The sequence below is a fragment of the Neofelis nebulosa genome, chromosome X, assembly GCF_028018385.1.
Source record: "Neofelis nebulosa isolate mNeoNeb1 chromosome X, mNeoNeb1.pri, whole genome shotgun sequence".
NCBI lineage: Eukaryota > Metazoa > Chordata > Mammalia > Carnivora > Felidae > Neofelis > Neofelis nebulosa.
In genome coordinates this window covers 82705603-82725564 of record NC_080800.1, presented here as the reverse complement: position 1 = coordinate 82725564, position 19962 = coordinate 82705603, and the positions used below count along the sequence as shown (strand labels likewise).

Here is a 19962-nt window from a genome sequence, read left to right as displayed (position 1 = left end):
AAACAAACAAAAACACATTAACCATCAAAAAATCCAAAAACAAAAACCAGAAACACCAGCTACATGTTAACAACAGAGTGGAGGCAGTGCTGATGGAAGAGGCCTTGTTCCATACAAAGAGAGAAATGACAGGAGTGGGGAAAAAGAAAAGAAAAGAAAATTGACCAGACAGAGAAACTATATGGCTTAATCCAGAGAGAGAGAAAGGAAAATAAAGAAGGAGGTGTAAAACATGTATAAAAGAACAGATTAAATATGCCTGCTTAAACAAACCAACAACCAGAATAACTAGACTAGAGGAGGGAAGAGATAAGAAGGAAAAAAGGAAGGAAGAATATATATATATATATGATAAGAATTTTCGAGAATTAAATCAGGCAATGCAACAGCGCTAGTCTGGAGGAAGGGCTGTCTTGTTCCTCAGCGTCAATTCCGCTCAAGTAGATATTCAGTTACCAGGCATGGAGGGACCTGCTTTGGTGTAGGGGAGGTCCTGCCTCCCCTGTGGGCCCTCTGTATGTTCCCTGAAGCCCCATCTTGTTGGTGATGGGGAGAAAAATGGTGACACCTCAGTCTCTCCTCCATGGACCAGGTGTCCCAAAGCACTCTGTTCAGGCCATCCTCACTGTGCTGTGGGCATGAATGAGGTGGTTTGTCCTGCTCTGCCAACTCCCATGCCTCCCTGGTGCTTGGCTGGGATTTAATCCCTAATGTCCTAAAATGTCCCGCTCCATGCATCCTGGCTCCAGTCAAGAGCCACTCCGCACTGCCTCACAGTGCTGCAAACACAGTTTGTCCCACTCAGCCGACTCCCATGCCTCCGTGGTGCTTGGCTGGGACTTAAACCCTGATATCTTAAAACTTCCCATTCCATACGCCCTGGTTTCGGAGAAGTACTGCTCCGCCTCTCCCAATATATGCCTCTCCCAATATATGGTCTCTGGTTGGCGGGTGCAGGCAGTCTTTGTCCTTTGAATGGTTATATACCTTCTTCCCACAGCATTCTGGGGGGGGATTGCTTTCTCCCCCTACGGACTGTGCTTCTGATCCAGTCTGAACTAGTTACTGAGCCCGGAACTGGCTCCCCTCCTCCCCTGGGGTACCTGAACAGGGCAGCCATCCCCAGTCAGGAGAAAGCCTGGTAGTTAGAGATTGGATGTTTCTCTGTCCTGGTCTGTGGTTTTTCTCTTGTCCTAATACAGTCCTAAACTTCCCCAGCCTCTCTTTCTCTTCCCTTTGTCTTTCTGCAGAAGGGGATCCTGCCACTCCCTTCCTCCACTGCCCATTTTATCTCTCCCAGTTTGCAATCGAGCACCTGTGGCCTGCCAGTTTGTCCCAGTGAGTCCCAGGAAGCAACTCTGTCTCTTTGCTGCCCAGATTCTTGGAGTCCAAAGTCCTTTGGCCTCAACACTGCTGTGTTTGGGAAATGAGAGAACTTCGGATCCCCCTACTTCTCTGCCATGTTAGATCCCTCTCCCCTCTAGTGTATTTTTAATTCCAGTTATTGAGTTCTTCATCTCTGAGTGGTGCTTTTTAAATATTTTCTGTATCTTTGTTGAAGATCTTACTGAGATCCTCCACTATTTTCTCAAGTCTAGTAAGTATCTTTGTGACCATTACTTTGAATTCTATATCAGGCATATTGATTATCTCCATTTCATTTAGCTCTCTTGCTGTGATTTTGTCCTGTTCTTTGAGACATACTCTTCTGACTTCTCATTTTGTGGAGTCATAAACTCTACATAATCTCTGTGCTTGTTTCTAGGTGTCAGGAAAAAGGTATCAGATCATTTTTTATACTTGAACACTGACAACTTTAAACCTCACCTCTGCTCCACATCTGGTAAGCTTATTAAAAAACCTAAATGCCCCCTTCTTTGACACCCAATGGAGAACCAAACCACATGAGTCTGTGTGCAGAAACCCTCACTATGTCCCCACCCCTTATATACCATAAAAATCCCAAATCCCCTTTCCTTATTTTCTCAATACATTTTTAAATGATCTTGCGAGTTCCACTGTTCTCTCCCTAGCAGACACATTATGTGCACATTACATGCCTCTTTCTGTGTGTTTGGCACCATCAGTCTTGATATCTGCATCAAATTCTAGGTGGAAATTTATCCTATTTCTTCAGGTGGCTACAAAAAAGGGACATACTGGAAAGAATGTGATATACTCATATACTGAGTATTAAGTTGAGGATGAGAAGGAAATGTCTATTGCCAGATCTAACTGGTATTTCAACTTTGCTCACTGTACACTCAGATACATGAGTATCTGTAGGGATACTCATACATATATGTATGTATGTATACATATATGTAGGGAATTTATATATATATAATTGGTCTGGCCATTCTCATTGGATCCATCTACACCTGGCATTGCATAGTTCACTACCCTCTGACTGTCTTGTTGAGAAAGCACAGCTTTTCACAATGGCCTTGCCATGCACCCAATCATTCTCTTATTATGAAGTTTTGGGCACATGAATGGTTGGAGGGTGGGATGGGGAGGCATGTGGCAGTGGTGGCATATTTGGCCCTGTGGCACTGGAGAAAAGGCTCCTAGAATAGAACTCAAATGGCTTCTTCTGGACATTTATTTGATGCTACTGGAAGGTAAATGCTCTAGGCTGTGCCCTGGATTAGTGATATCCTAGGTTTGACTGGTCCTGGTTGTTTTCAAAGGGTGAATGCCTGACATCAACTGCTTGGACCTGTGATCCATTTTATTTTACCCATGTTCTTGTGGTCCCTGTTGATTATTACCTCTTTTGTCTGAGCATTGCTATATTAGGTACTCATATATTTACACAAACACATATATGTGTAACATATATATTCATAAAATAAAAACAAAATACAAAATGCACAATAAATACAAATGAATAATGGCCTTTGGCTGGAGAAAAGAGAACAAAGATATTGTGGACATCCAAACCTTAATTTGAAGGCTTCCTCTGGGATCTTTCCCTTGTTCTGAAGGGAAGGAGTTGAGACATCAGAAAAGCCAGATCCCAGAGTTTCATTCCCAGGCCACCCAGCCTCCACCTTCTTAGCCTTCCTGAAAACCCAGAAACACCCATCTGTAACCCACTTAGTGATTCCCATACCTCACCTTGAGCATAGTGAAGACCCGACCAGCTGTGGTGTAGTTCCACCCATTGTCCTGAAGACACCTGGAGTGGGAGAACAGGTGATCTCCATTAGTAACATAGTAGAGAGATGCTGACCATGCAGTACTAAATCTATGTCACTTTTTTTTTTTTTTTTGCTGGGACATATGTACCAGTATGTGCACTATGTGTTATAATGAAGAAAGATCTAGTGAAAATGTCTATCACTAAGTTCCATGCCCACTAAAATTCAAAAATAGAGTTGTTTAAAAACCAGCTTAATAAAAATAAAGACAATAAAAAATTAACAAATCAACATTTAAAAATATAATTTTATAATCACTTTTAAATTGTTATAATGTACATATTGTATTCACCATTTTAAGGTGAAGTAAGCACAGTTAGTTCAGGGTCTTTCCAGTATATTCACAAGATTTTGTAATAATCACAATTCCACAATCTAATATCAAAGCATTTTTTTTATCACCTTAAATAAAACTCCTTACTCACTAGCAGTCACTTCCTAGTCCTCCTTTTTCCTGGACGCTGGTAATTATCATCGTCATTATTATTATTATTACTATTAGTACTTTTTAAGTGTTTATTTATTTCGAGAGAGAGCGGGAGTGGGGTAGTGGCAGAGAGAGAGTGAGAGAGAAAATCCCAAGCAGGTCATGTGGGGCTTGATCTCATGAACAGTGAAACCATGACCTGAGCTGAAATCAAGAGTCAGACACTTAACTAACTGAGCCACCCAGGTGCCCCAATACTGTAATCATTATTCTGCTATCCATCTCAATGGATTTGTCTATTTGGGCATTTCAGACAAATGGACTCACATAATATGTGGTCTTTGTTCCTGGATTCTTTTACTTAGCATAATTGTTTTAAGGTTCTCATGTACAAACATGTATGAAAACTCCATTATGTTTTATTGTTGAATAATAGTCCATTGTATGAATATATCATATTTTATTTATACATAAATTGATGGATGTTTGGGTTGTTTCCACTTTTTGGCTATTATGAATAATGCTGCTATGAATATTTTTTTAATGTTTATTTTTGAGAGCAGGAGAACAGGAGCTGGGGGAGGGGGTGCAGGGAGAGAGGGAGACAGAGGACCCAAAGTCGGATCTATGTTGAGGGAAGAGAGCTGGATGCAGGGCTCCAACTCACAAACTGCAAGACCATGACCTGAGTCAAAGTTGGACACTCAACCAATTGAGCCACCCAGGTGACCCTGAACGTTTCTGTACATGTTTTCGTGTTAAAATATGTTTTTATTTCTCTAGTAGTGGACTTGCTGGGTCACATGGTAATCACATATTTAAATATTTTTGTTTCAATTTTTTATTTAACTTCTATTAACATATGGTGTAATATTGGTTTCAGGAGTAAAATTTAGTGATTAATCACTTACATATAACACCCAGTGCTCATCACAAGTGCCCTCCTTAAAACCCATCACCCATTTAGCCAATTCCATGTCCACCTCCCATCCAGCAACCCTCAGTTTGTTCTCTATCTTTAAGAGTCTCATATGGTTTGTTTCCGTCTATCATCCCCCCCATCCCATTTGTTCATCTGTTTTGTTTCTTAAATTCAATATAAGAGTGAAATAATATATTATTTGTCTTTCTCTGACTAATTTCACTTAGCATACTACTCTCTAGCTCCATCAACATCATTGCAAATGGTGAGCTATCATTCCTTTTGATGGCTGAGTAATAGTCCATGATACATGTGTATATATACCATATCTTCTTTATTAATTCATCATTCTGTGGACATCTGGGCTCTTAATAATTTCGCTTTTGTTGATAATGCTACTATAAACATCAGGGTGCATGTGTCCCCTTAGAATTGATATTTTTGTATCCTTTGGGTAAATACCTAAGAGTGTAATTGCTGGGTTGTAGGGTACCTCTATTTTTAAGTTTTTGAGGAACCTCCATACTGTTTTCCAGAGTGGTTACACCAATTTGCATTCCCACCACCAGTATAAGTCCCTCTTTCTCCACATCTTCACCAACATCTGTTGTTTCCTATATTGTTAATTTTAGCCATTCTGACAGTGTGAGGAAGCACCTCATTGTGATTTTCATTTGTAGTTCCCCGATGATGACTAATGTTGAGCATTTTTTCATGTGTCTGGTAGCCATCTGGATGTCTTCTTTGGAAAAATGTCTAATCAACACATGTTTAACATTTGGAGAAACTGCCAAACTGTTTTTCATAGTTGCTACACCATTTTCCATTCCTACCAGCAATATATGAGTGCTCCAATTTCTCCACATCTTTGTCAACATTTATTTTCACTTAATAATTGTAGCCGTCTTAGTGTGTGAAATGGTATCTCATTTTATTTTGATTTGTATTTCCCAAATGACTAATGGTGTTAGGTATCTTTCCATGTGCCCTTTGATTATTTTCCTGTCTTTTTTATGTATACTGAGATCTGTGACCATTTTAACAGGGCTACTTTTCTTTTTTAAATTCTAAGAGTTTATTTTTTTATTTATTCTGGATACACATTCCTTATCAGATATATGATTTGCAAATATTTTCTCTGATTCTGTGGGTTGTATTTTCACTTTATTATAGCATCCTTTGATGTGAAAAAAAATACATATTTTGATGAAGTCCAATTGATCCAATTCTTTTTGTGCTTTTGGCATTATATGTCACAAACTGTTGGCCTAATTTAAGGGCACAAAGAATTTACCCTTATATTTTCTTTAAAAAAAAATTTAAAGTAAACTCTATACCCAATGTGAGGCTTGAATTCATGACCCTGGTTTGAAGAGTTGCATGTTCTGCCGACTGATCCAGCCAGGAACCCCTCTTTTAAGACTTTTTTGGAGTCTGCAATAGCTTTATTTTAACAGAGAGAAACAAGGCTGAAATAAGTTTACATTATTGGAGCAGATGGTGGTTATCTTTTCAAAGGGTGAAGTGTGAGCCCAGCCAGCAGTACACAAAGGTTAAATCCAAAGCCCAGATATCCTCTTTCCTTGTTGGGCCCTGCATCTCTTGCTCATGATATGAGATGCACAACCACACTGAACGAAGTAAAAGTTCCAAATGGGCAGAAGTGACATCCCGACAGGAGACAATAAAAAAAAAAATCATTGTAGAGGATGTTGAAGTAAAGTGCAGCTACCTACTCTCTGCTATTCTCTGATGAGAAAGGTGAGGGTATGGGATGAGTGGTAAGTTATGTTCTTTTTTCCTCAAATAAGTAAATCATATAGGATGGGGTTGAGGGCCAATCATGCAGTAGAATAGGATGAGAATCTAGGCTAGTTATAGATCTCTGTGCCTAAAGAAAAGAACAGCAATGATAAGGGAGAAGAGGGGAACAATAAAATGCCTGAAAATATTAAAAAGAAAAGTTTTATTTTTCTTAAATAAGACAAGAAACAGCATCTTTTATTTTCCGCACTGCAGTGGCCACAGACTTACTGGTTTTCATGAAACAAGATTTCTGTAACAAGGTCTGTTGATAAGTTTGCTCAATCACAGAAGGACAAATACAAGGCTGACTGCTAATGTTAGAACTAGATCTTTCCCCCAAATCTTCTTGTAGATGCTATTCTCATGCTGGTTCTACAGAGGTACCCCCAACACTATAAGGTGCTTCAGTTAAAACTTCTGAAATATTGCAATGACATAATCAACAGTTTTTTTGGGCTATGTCTTTATTGTACATGTAAACTCTTTTGGAACTAAGAGCTTAAGTTAAAGGATGAGCAGGAGTTTGGTTTTAAGCCACAAAGTTTCAGACACCATCCACAGATGCCTCTGCCCTACTTTATTCCATGTCCTTTTCTGAGAAATGCATTCAATGCTTGATTGTTGAATGGTATGGGCAAGATAGCCCACATTGCCCAAAGTGACCTCTGCCACAGAGATGCAGCCATCCCTTGTCATGTAGATGGAGAACTTCTTGTTCAGCCTCTGAACCAGTTCAGGTTTTAGTCCTGTGAAACAAAACATACCAATCTAGTCAGTAATGCGCTGTCAGTTGGAGGCAGTCTTCCTTTTGAGGTTGGAGACCAGCTGAATTTGCATACAAATTATGTGATGGCCCATGCTTTTTACTTCCTGCAACCACTGTTTTTGCAGGTCAGGACTGGTCAGGATGGTTGAGGCAATCTGGGTCCCATTGATTGGAGGGTTAGAATATATGGGATGCATCAAGATCTTCATTTGTGATTGGCCTCACAGCATCTTAGCAAACCACAATGAAGGCTCCCACATGCTCACTGTATAAGCCAATGTTCTTGATATAGGATTGGCAGAGACAAACAGTAATTCCGTTTGATGAAGATGAAGTGACATACAGCCCAGGCATCTTTGTTGCCATCACCACTGGCAAAGCCTTGGTAGGACATGTAAAACGACACGAAGAAATTGTTTTTCTTCACCACTGTTGCTGCTTACTTCCATTTCTCAGGGTGAGGGTCCACTCCTGGACTGTGGACACAAGCATGAAGGAGAACACTTTGCTGTGGCATTTTCAAAATGTCCTCTATAGTGCCTATAAAGTCACAGCTGCATGTCTTGGGGCCTTAGTATTGATAATCATGTAATTACACACCAGCATCCCTGAAGATGGGTGTGTAATTTCTCCAGGATGGTTGGGCAGAAAGACATCTTGGCTTAACTTAAAAAATATTTTCAAAAAACTGGCTCCAATCATCAAGGACGCATTTCCAGAAATGATCTGTATGGTGACATACCAGCTACTTTTCAACACTTCATTGTTCTCACTCAGGGCTAGTTCTGCAGATGCCTTACAAAATTTATCAAATCCTGCGATGGACAGGTATTCTTTGTCAAATTTTTTGGCAGTAATCTGGGCCTTTGCCTTCTGGACACTATAAGGCACATAAGGCTTTCCGTTATCATCTCAGTAGGCACCAACTACCATTTTTTTTTTTTGCTGTTGACACCTCTCTTAAAGGTTTCTGTGACTCCCAGGATGGGATCTGGGGGCCCCATCCCAACACGGTCCACCAGGAACTGGCTGTGGCAGAAGTCTCAGCAGCAAGGCCTCGGTGGAAGGTGGTGGCAACCTCAGACAGAACATGGCTGGAGTGCAGCACAGCCATGGTGGGTCATGAGAAGGCAGTGGGTAGCTGCAGGATGGAACAGACGGCCAGTGGGCACAGACACCGCTTTTAAGATTTTTATGGTGATTTATGCTTGTACATGGTGTGAGATAGGGGTACAAATTAATTATTTTGTGGGTGGATATCCAGTTATTTTTTTAACCAGTTGTTGAAAAGACTATTCTTTACTCTGAATATTTTTGGAACTCTGGTTGAAATAAATTGTTCATAAAGGTGAGGGTGTGTATGTTTGTGTGTGTGTGTACTTTAATTCTATTACATTAAACTATATGTTTATCTTTAAGGCAGTACCATATGGTATTGATAACTTTAGCTTTGTAGTAACGTTTGAAATAGGGAAGTATGAGTCTCCCAACTTTATTCTTCAAGAACATTTTGTCTGTTCTGGGTTCATTGGATTTTCATATGAATTTTAGGATTAACTCATCAATTTCTGTAAAGAAACAAGCTGAGATTTTGATATGGATAGCACTGAATCTGTATATTAATTTGGGGTGTATTGCCATCTTAACAATTGTAAGTCTTCTGATTCAGGAGCATAATATACTTTCTACTTATTTAGATCTTTTAGAATTTACTTCAATAATGTTTTACAGATTTTTGGAGTATACATTTTGCATTTATTTTATTAAATTTGTTTCCTAAGTATGTTATTTAAATTTTTTCCTGAAGTATTGTTGACACACAATTGTACATTAGTTTCAGGTGTACAATATAGTGATTCAATAAGTCTATACATTATGCTGTGCTCACCATAAGTGTAGTTACCATCTGTCACCATACAATGCTATTACTATACCATTGACTATATTTCCTGTGCTGTAACTTATATCCTTGTGACTTATTCATTCCACAGCTGTAAGCCTATACCTCCCACTCTTCTTTACCCATTTTGCTCATCCTCCATCCCCTCTCTTCTGGTAAACATCAATTTGTTTTCTGTATTTATGGGTCTATTTCCTAAGTATGTTATTTTGGATGCTACTGTAAATGGAATGTTTTCTTAATTTCATTTTCTGATTGTTTATTACTAGTGTATAGTAACAAAAGTTACTCTTGTATATTTATTTTGTATCCAGAAACAATGCCGAACTTATTTATTAATTCTAATATTGTTTTGGTAGATTCTTTAGGACTTTACATATACATGCTCATGTCATCTGAACATAATATTATTTTTAAATTATTTGCATATTTCACAGTAAAATTAATATACCTTTTTCATGAGCTTACTTTTTTTGGAAGTACAGCATCCAAATAGTTACTTTATACAAAGTAACTTCAAGTTCCCATTATCCATTCCTTCATTTCTCCTAGCTCCCTCTTATCATTAGAGACTCTAAGCACTCACTTCTGAGATCACAGGAGGTTTGTCCAAGACTGAGTGCAGAAAACTTGCATCATTTCCTGCTGCTTCTGGGAGATGGTAGGCATGCAGTTTGAGAAGGGTGTGGGTACTGGAAAGGAGAAGGTGTTCTGAGTTTCTTTGGTCTTGGTATTCCTCACAATCAGTCATCATTCATAATGCACAGACTGGGAGAAAGTTGGGCCCTCAGACAACTAGAGAAATGGACAACCCCACACCCAACAACAATCCTGCTCTCACTGTCACTTAGCAATCAGATTCCTCCCATACCCTTACTGTGCCTGCCCCTGGATTCCTTGGCTGGTACTTCTGGTCCCCTACAGAGACTATTTTTGGAGGGATTGTTGACCAGCTTAGCTAGGTATGCAGATTTAATTCTAATGCATTTACCCTTTACAGCAGCACAAGGAATGGACACTCCAATCCCCATTTTCAGAGTAATACAGTCAGTCACTGAGATGTTATAACTTGACAAAGGTCACTAAGCTGGCTAGTGAGTGTTGAGGTCAGGAAAATAATCTGGTACTCTGACTCCAGAGTCCACACTCTTAACCACTAACCTAGAACTCTCCTTAGTTCTATCTGTTGTCTTTCCACAATACTGAGAAAACCTCTAGGCTGTACCACATTCCTACACCACTGGCCTCAGCCAGAGATGGGTGTTTGTTCCCTTGCAGTGCACACAACACAGCATTTACTTGGAATTGCTATCAGAAGTCAAGATGAAGGTCCAGGTGAAAGCACAGAGAGAACCTTGAGAATTTCCTTCCACTTCAATGACAACAAACAACAATGTCCCTTTAGAGTTGTACATACTCTTAACACATGCAATACTCCCCATTCAGGGTTTTACCCGATAGTCTTGTAGCACCCTGATGGGAGCCAGATAGGTTTTTCACTGGGAGATATGAGGGTGCTTCAAGGACTGAGAAGGAAAAAGTAGGGATAATCAACTCCCAGGGATAGGACCCCCAACATGTATTGGATCCTCTGATAAATATGTGTTCACTTGATTCATTTTGTAAAGCAGCCCAAGATAAGGGTATTACTAGCTTATTTCACAAAAGAGGAAACTGGAAGGTTAGGTAATGGGACCAAGGTAACAGAGTAAGGAACTCAGATGAGAGCTATAAAATACCATATCCTGTGCCTCTAACATGTAAGCTGTGTTGGGGAAGAAAGGCATGGATGTATGTCAGACCAAGATAGTCTGGGGGCAAGGTGGGGATGGGAGAACACAAAGGGAATCAAAAGGGGAGGGAAGGGAAGAAAATAAAGGGAAGGAAGGGAAGGGGAGGTGAGGGAAGGGAAGGGAAGGGAAAAGAAGGGAAGGGAAGGGAAGGGAAGGGAAGGGAAGGAAAAGGAAAGGAAAGGAAAGGAAAGGAAAGGAAAGGAAAGGAAAGGAAGTAACTTGGAAAGCCAGGAGAATTGGGAGGTAGCCAAGCCAGGGGCAGGATATAGTGCAGGATCAGGGGAGGGGACTCTACACTCACCTTCCTTAAAAACCCCATTGACAGAAAAATAGAGCAGGGAAGGTAAAGAACAGTTGCTAAGGCTCTCAGTATCCTTCTAAACCTCCTACCCATTTCTGACTTTCATGGTCTGCCTAAGGGAGGAAATACATGGTCGCCATCCAGATGCTCAGGTCTACCACATATGAGTGAAAGTCATGCTGAGTTTTGGGCAACATATTGAGGGAGTCAACAATGTCATACTTTGTATGCTTTAACAGCTGAATCCACAGGTCTGTAGGGAAAAGAGAAGTAAGGGCCAGGTCATCGGCCTCTATATATGTTCCCTTCACATCCCCTTTCCCATGATGATCTTGCTTTATACATTTACCAGAGTCCTCAACCTTCCTAATGTCCCTGGTATCCTTGAAGTAGTCTTCCAAGCTGTTTCTAGAAAAAAATAGGGACAGAATGTGGTATAGATATTTCTAGGCAGTGTAGATGTTTCTAGGAGCCGACCCGTGTTTGCTGGGGAGACACATAGCCTAAAAGCAGAGTCTGAGCTGTGATACTCACAATGCTGCATCTTCAGGGTTTAAGGGAATGGTCAGGGAGAAGCAGGTCTCATCATGCCAAGCATTGAGGAGACTCTGTTCATCTCCAGAGTCATATATCAAGTAATATCTGAAGAGGAACAAAGACAATGGGCTATCTCTGTGGTTTGGACCACCAAGGGGACATGAAAGTTCCCCTCAACCCAGTAACAGACCGATGCTTGGGTGGCCTGTCCCATTCCAGTCCTCTTCTGCCTCATGGTCCCAAGGGTACTTAGTGAAGCAGAAATGGAATGATTCGATTTGTAAGAATCTAAAATCCTTTATAGTTTTCTTCATATCAAAAGATGCCTTGAAACTATGTGGTAGACAAAGCCTCCCTTGCAACATCCCAAATCTTCCTTGGTCCATCCTCACCTTACAAGGTGTTATTATCTTGGGGACTTCAATATAAATTATATTGGTATAATATACTATATATATATATATATATATATATATATATACCAATAATATGCATATATATATATATATATATATATATATACCAAATTAAATCGGTAACACCTGGCCATCCTGAGGAAGGAAGAGGAAGTCAGAAGTGCGTACCATGAATGTTGCAATGGATGAAAAAAGGGCATGAATAGGTCCAGGGGAACAAAGGTCAGAGTTCATATGTGAAATGGCCCCCAAAATTTTATCAGCAAGACTACAGTAGGAGTCTTCAACAGAGGGTCCCGGATGCCTCTATTATTACATGCAAACTTGGGTGAATAGGTGAGTGACAGAGAGTGAGTGTGTGTGTGTGTGTGTGTGTGTGTGTGTGTGTGTAAGGGCCTTTTTTCCCAGGAAGAAAAAAAGAATAGCCATGCTTTTTTCAGGAGTCTATGGACCCTAAAAGGCTAAGGGTCAGATACAAAAACATAACCTACGTAAGTCTCCCAAAAAGCTGTAGGGTGCTTGTGGAAGTCATCAATGTTAATAAGAGGAGACAATGATGAATGTAGGCACTTACCAGACATAACAACGTGGGGAAACAATCCCTGATGGCACTTTTCAAAACCAAAAATAGAAAGAAATAAATGATAGTTTAGGCTGTAAAAGTTATCTCCCTCTGTCTCTTCTTCCTCCTGGGTAGCTCCCCGCTAAACTGTCTTGATTGTCTTCTCCAGTATCACAAGAAGCAATATTTGGATCCCAGGCTCTAGGGATGCCTCCCCCTCCCTGCCTTCCTTCCTTCTTCCAGGTTCCCACTGAAGGCTCCAGAGAAAAGAGGGTATGGGGTGGGTGCCCAGGGCTCTGCTACCTCACTAGCGGTCCAGCATTCTGCAGGACCATGATACCCCTCAGGAATGACCCAGAATGCTGGAGAAGGGAGTGAGTGAGGCAGGGCTCAAGAGGCAAGGCTGGAAAGTGAAGACAGAGGGGGAGTGAAGGTGGGAGGAGAGAGGTGAGAGGGACATAGGGGAGTAGTGATAGAGGAAGAAGAGAAAAAAAAGCACAAGGAAAGGGAAAAAAAAAGTTCCACTATGGTGGTGGTGGTCAGAGAAGAAGAGAGAAGAGGGAAGTGGCCCCCTAGTTGCTGCCCTTTCCTTCATATGCCCTGGCTGGCCCTGGCACCCAAGGTAGGAATGGAAAACATGAAGGTGTTGGGCTTGGTGCCCACTGGACTCTGGTTGAAGTTTTGTCACTTGTGTGAGCTCATCCTGAGCTGAGCATGGGGAACAAGGCAGCTACGGGGGCAGAAGAGCTTCCCTTGAAAGAGTAGAGGGTCAAGCCCAAGTCAGCATGGGGCTGATGGTCCGTGGCCCCCTCTTATGATCACTACCTTCCCTCCTGCCCCTGTGCCTATCTCAATTGGTTCCTAGCCTGATGAATCATACCTGTGCTGGGCCACGCAGGGCTCCTCTGAAGTACCAGTTAGGATAATGTGACATGTATGGGGGTTGCCTCTGAGAGTCCTGTCCTTCTATCTCCTCAAGTACCTCTTCCCTCTGACTTTCATTCCTGCCTCAGGAAGCCCTCTGCTCACTGGCAGTCACCCACTTCTGGCCCCTTGACTCAGGGAAACCTGGTTTCTCCGAAGGAGGGTCAGTTCCTGGCATTGGGTCAGAGGAACACACAGATGTCATGATGGTAACACCCCAAGACCTTGGCCCTCATCATGGGGCAGTAAAGCCTTCATGGCCGCCTGGGATTAGAGAGGGGGCCCATTTGTTTCAAGGGAAATAGGGCTCCTCTTGGTGAGGAGCAGGAATGCAGGAAGGCTTGTATCAGCATGAGGCCCTGGGCTGGAGGACCCTTCTCAGTTCAGGTCACAGAATCTGGCTCAAGGTGGTTACTCCTGTTCCTGAAGAGAAGATGCCCTGCTTCCTGGAGCATTTTCATGGGAAGGAATACTATGGAAAACCAGGTGCAGAATGAGTAAACAGAGCCCAGACCAAGAGAACAAGTGAGCAGGTCATAGGAAGGGAAATACCTCTAAGCACAAGTAAGAGACACAGAGAGAGGAGGGAGGGGTCTGTGGTCTTCCTAGAGGACCAGTGCTGCCACATCCTTTAGGGAGGCACTCTCAGGGGTAATTCAGACTTCCAACGTGCAAAGGTCCCCAGGAGGGGTGACAGAGGTTACCACAGACCTTATATAGGTGGACTGGTTTGTGCTGTATAAGGTGTTCCCTTTTAGTCACAGCTCTTCAAGCTTCAGCCCTTTCATCTTGCTTAACTCCCAGGCTGACTGTACCTGAAAAATGTAGGAAGAAACCTGGAAAAATGTCCCAGAAATAAAGAGACACCTGGGCCTTTGCACTCCTAGTCCCCACCTACCCCCTCAGGTACCTTCTCCTGCCTCTGGTCAGTTGGCACTCTGAGAAGCACTACTACCCACTGTCAACCCCAACTTTGATCTGCTTCCCTCTTCCCACCTCATTTTTGGACAGGTTCAAGATCTTGACTGTGGGGACTATCTGTATAATGTCAGACAGGCCAACCAGCTGATACAGTTTGTTCTTGCACAAGTTCAAGGACAAAAGCTTTTGGTGAAGAAGAATTAGAGTGACAGTTACTATCTAGGGCCTCAGAAATAATCCTTCCCTCCACCACATGTGTTCCACCCCCTACCATAATATCAGCAGTATAAGGCATAAGGCCTTATCTTGGAGAAATTCTCTTTGATGATCTGCAGGGTGGCAGATATGCAGTTTCTTCAATTCAGTATTATAGCAATATCATGGTCCACCAACTCTTCAGAAAGGTGAGAGAATGTAATCAGAAGGCTGAGAGGGGTCCAGGACCAGCACCAGCCTCTCCTTGATCACCACCTCTGAGTGTCACTCCCAGGCAATCCCCTAGAATTACTGCTGTCAGTTGTACCTGGGTCAAAACGAAGTTTATGGAGGTCAAGACATTTTTGGACAATATCATAGCATTTTCTCATGGTCAGCTGCAGAGAAAGGTAGTTGAGAGCCACTGAGTCTGTCATGATATAGGGAAGTTGGGGGTTGGGGGAAGAAGAGTAGGTCTGGGTATGAACATACAATGGGCATCAAGTCTTCATTAACTTTAGCTGCTCCATTTTTTCTGGCTCCAATTTATTCTGAGAGTGATAAGAATAATAAGTAACAAAAACAGAGTAAGGTACAACAGAGGTATTGACACGTAGAAATACAAGAAGGAGAGGTGGGATAAGCACTAGGAACTCTCATTATAAGGAAGACGACCAGCCACTGGCCTGCCTTATTGCATTGGGACTAGGTACGGGTAATATCTTCAACACATACCTTTTTATTTTCCTCATCACAAATCTTGTGGTTGATACCCTTCAATGCAGAGACAGCACTACCATCCTGGATAAAGAACTGGGCCCGGTCTCTTAAATAATGGAACTACAGGAATTGAAGGCAACAGTAATAGTGTCAGAGGCTGTGGCCCCTGCTGAGCCATCTCTTTCCCCTCCCTATGCCCACACATCTGGATTCACCATCCTTTCTTACATCGACCATGGTGAAGGGGACACTACAGTGATTTTGGATTGAGTTTAGTAACCATGTCTTGTTATACTTTATTCCGTAAGGAATCTAAGGGTGAAAAGAAGGGATGGGAGAGAAGGGAGACAACAGGGCATTAAGACTGTAGAACAGACCCAACCCGGGTCTACTCAGCTTTAAAAGACTTCTAAAGTAGGACTTTTGACATGATTTTAACTTTTTATTTTGCTGCCATGGATTTTCTAATTATCCATTCTCCCAATTCAAATATTTAACTCCCAAACAATAAAATTTAGATATTTAAAATGATATTCTTTTAATAATGTTCCAGCAAATCCTATGCATTGAAAACCTTACCTATTTTTCTGAAAATGAATTTAGAGTCTACACCTCCATAGTCAGCTTGAGCTGAATGCTGTGTCATCTGGTGAGGAGTTGCTCCATATCTTTGGCAGTAGTTTCAACTTTTGCCTTTAGTCAACTTCCTGTGACCTTCTTTCAGTCAACCTGTTTCCTTTGTATTTTTTGTGGGAACCTGCTCTTAGATGATCAAGGATGTTAACTCCTCTTGTCCTCAACAAAGTTCCCAGCATTTCTATATGAGACCAACACAACTCACCTTGATCTGCCTCTCCAGCACATTACCTGCTTTTTGCCAGGATACTTACTGTGATCCTGAACCAGCCCCCTTGGTTTCCACCCTGTGTGTTCTCCATATCTCTCTCTGGAAATGTTCTGTTTTGGTATTCCTTATGCCATTTCACACTGCTATTGTTGGTTTAGAAGGCAGAGGAAGTGCTATGGTGAAGTGGATAGAAGGGAGTGTCCATAAATGTATAGAAATGCTACAAAATCTTCTATATACTCTCACCCCAATAATACTAAGTCTGTAATTAGGATTGCTCAGTTGTTACTCAAGTTCTCACTCTTCACTTTTCCAATGAGAGAAGAAAAAGACCATGGAGAGTAAAACGTTGCAGCATCTCAGCTGCTGCGTAGGCAAGCCAGGCTCCCTGGTTACTGTCTTATTTGGAGGTCCTATTGGGAATGCCTCATTGCCATGTTTCCATCATCCTCCTAAACGTAGGAAGGATGAAGCTAATACTGACCATGTTCATAACTAAAGATCCCTTTGCCAAAATTACCCTGGCAACAATTCCCACCTTTATTTTTCCTTGAGGAGAGCTACTGCCATCATTTTTGTTTTAAATAAAAAATAAATTTAAAATCAAATTTATTTTAACATTGAAAAAATACATACAAGTTCGAATGAAGACACATCAGTGGCCCAATACCATGTACCTCATCTTGGTCTAACATCATGGTAGGGCAAGCAAAGTGTTAACTTGACCGAATAGAACAATGATACAAACACCAGAAAGCATACTTCTTTACCTGTCTAGATATGGAAGCTTTATTTGAAAGGTGGCATAAATCAGGGAGGAAATGTTGAAGTAGGAGATAACTATGTGGGACCGTTGAGAAAATTGGGTGGTATTTATAAAGAACAGAAGTATGACGTTCATGAGTTATACACTAGGTAGGCATCTGAATCTTGCCTTCTTTCAGGCATCTCTAATTTAAGAACTTCACCACAACCTCGTAGGCAAGCTTTCTCTTACCTTCCAAATCCAATAAGCTACCAAACTGATTTAATTAATATCAGCAAGCTGTACTTTTTTTTTTTTAGTATAGTACAAAATTTAATGTCAGGTGAGACTGATGTTACAGACTCCTAAACTGTCTCTCTCCCTTTAGCCTTGCTCTCAACAGTGCTCTGAAATATTCTGAGTGAGCTTTCTTTTGCCCAGTCTGAAATGTCCTTCAGCTCAGGAGACAATTATTTCTAATCTCTTCCCTTTTATAACAAGGAACTGAACAATGAACTGGAATGATAGATGTCAACTACAATTTCCAAGTGTCTAGATACTTTTCTATTTGCTTTCTGTTGATAGTTTGATTCCATTATGGTCAGAGAACATACTCTATATTTCATTTATTTTGGATTAGTTTAATTTTGTTTTATGACCCAACAGATGGTCTATCTTGATGAGGTTACATGGGAACTTGAAAAAATGTGTACTCTGTTGTTAAGTAGAGTATTTTGCCATATGCTATGTAGATTCTGCTACTGCATGATTGTATTATTCAGCTCTTCAATATTCTTGATGATTTTCTCTCTAGTAAATCTATTACTTGCTGAAAACAAGGTGTTGAGACCCCCAACAAAAATTGCGGATGTGGCCATTTGTCTTTTCAGCTTCATCAGTTTTTGTTTCATGTACTCCGATGTTCAGTTTTTTGGATGCATACACATTAAAGATTGTTATGTCTTCTTTGTGGATTTATCCTTCTAGATTATGTAATATCCTCTCTGTCTCTAATTTTCTTTGCTCCAAAGTCTACTTTATCAGATATTGTGGTCTCAGGTGTGCATATAAACATGCTTTTTAAAAAAAAAATATTTCACACTATTCACTCCTATAATTTTCTTGATTGGCCCCCACACTTGCCACTAACATATCTAATTCACAATGTGGTGAGATTTGGAAGGTTTTTATGACATCTACAGAAATAAAATTGTTTCAATAAGATTGTCTCAATCTCTCCCATAGGTAAATTCACTAAGGTTATTTTATTTTCACTATACTCAACTGAAGCAATGTATCAGTTGATAGTAATACTAGTGGTTTTGGGGAAGGGAGGAGTAAGACAGACTGTTAGAAACTAGATTTTCTTTAGGTTTTAACATTTTAGGTTCTCTAGGTTTGTGTGCTGTACTTTGTACATTAATTACTCCATTTTGTCTCAGAGCATGCTTATAGTAAAGATCTATTCACTCCTGGTTACTCCACAATGTACTGATTATGACCAGGCATTGGAATAACTCCTTTGGGAAGTGGTTACATTCACTGTACTGCTACTTACAACTTTTGATACTTTTCTTGTATGGCGAATGGAAGGGAAATAAAAGCATTTGAACCAGAAATTTCATATGCACAGTCCCAAAAAACTTGGAGTTAGCCTAGAATAGTACTCTATTTATTCCATACTCCACACCTAATTTATCAAAAAATTCTCTTGGTTTGCCCTAAAAATAGGTCCAAAATCTAGCTACATTTTACCCCTTCTATTGCTACCAACCTCGTTGTTACCAACATCAATCTTCTATATTATATTGCCTTCCAACTGGCCCCTAAGTTTTCACCCATGCTCCCCCACTGTCTATTTTTAACTCAGCAGGCAGAGTAATATTTTAAAGCATAAGTAAAATCTTGTCACTCATTTGCTATAAAAGTCCTAAAAAAGAATTTGAGCCCATCAATATGTTAAAAGGTGAGTTCATCATGATAAAAACAACAACAAAGAAACCTTATTGGTGGCATTTGGAGAAGGCCAGTAAATCAACTTATGTTAACGAAAATTTATAAATAAAGAAGAATAAAATATGTATTCTTTTTCCTATATAAGCTGTTTATAAAGATAGCCAATTTATTGATGACAGAGTTTCTCGTTATAAGTGCATTCTAGCTAATATATGAAGGAGGCATGACAGAATTTGAGTATCATCATTTTAAAACTCATAAGTAAGGGACCTATATAAAGGCAATAAATGGCTGGTAAATCTCTCTCTCTCTCTCTCTCTCTCTCTCTCTCTTTCTCACACAACAACAACAACAACAACAACAACAACAACCAGGCATCATGTGCTACGTTATAGGCGCTATCTATGAAGAATTCTTGTCAAAAACATCAAAGCTGAATCTGATCAAGTCTTTTAGTTCTTCTTTCAGCATTGGGATGCAATGAACTGAACCAGGTTCTTTAACAAACAAGTGAAGGGGAGAGATAAGAGAATATATTTGTTGTTGTATGTTTGTATGGTATGGAATATAGTATGCATCTACAACAAATATATTTTTCAAAGTATAATCAGTTAAAAAATATTTGTAACCTGCTGTTTTCATTTAACAATTTTTTGATGTCACTTCATGTTCAGAAATATTTAATAGATTTGTGTCATTTGCCAAATTAATATGCTTTTTCTTTAAAGACATTGTAGAAATTAAAGCTAAGGTAATTTGTTTATCAGAGAAAGAACTTCACTGATCTGAAACATACCTTTTTCTCTATTTTAAAAATGTACCAACAATAAGTTCTGATTTTCATATAATTTATACATTAGATTATCATTTCAGTTAAAATTTTAATTGTTGCAAACTTTAACCTGATAATACAGTTTCAAATTTTAACGAATCTTTCCAAGTTTGTGCTACTATAAGCTACTATGAAAAATATTATACATGCATTCTATGTATTTTGTGTTTTTCCATGCACTAATTC

The 19962-nt window shown here is 40.3% G+C and overlaps 1 protein-coding gene and 1 pseudogene across 1 annotated transcript; both read right to left on the bottom strand.

Annotated features, from left to right (window-relative positions):
- Positions 1-749: 749 nt before the first annotated feature.
- On the bottom strand, positions 750-16334 carry LOC131502107 (nuclear RNA export factor 2-like). Its single transcript, XM_058712721.1, is given in 19 exon segments — positions 750-969; positions 2947-2984; positions 3124-3184; positions 9614-9776; positions 9779-9795; positions 10327-10399; positions 11122-11183; positions 11251-11374; positions 11471-11529; positions 11656-11793; positions 12566-12685; positions 14272-14375; positions 14557-14664; positions 14775-14875; positions 15005-15069; positions 15187-15322; positions 15408-15516; positions 15625-15708; positions 16287-16334. Coding segments are annotated over 19 exon segments (1830 nt in total).
- LOC131502975 (aspartate aminotransferase, mitochondrial-like) lies at positions 6866-8241 on the bottom strand (annotated as a pseudogene).
- Positions 16335-19962: the final 3628 nt, after the last annotated feature.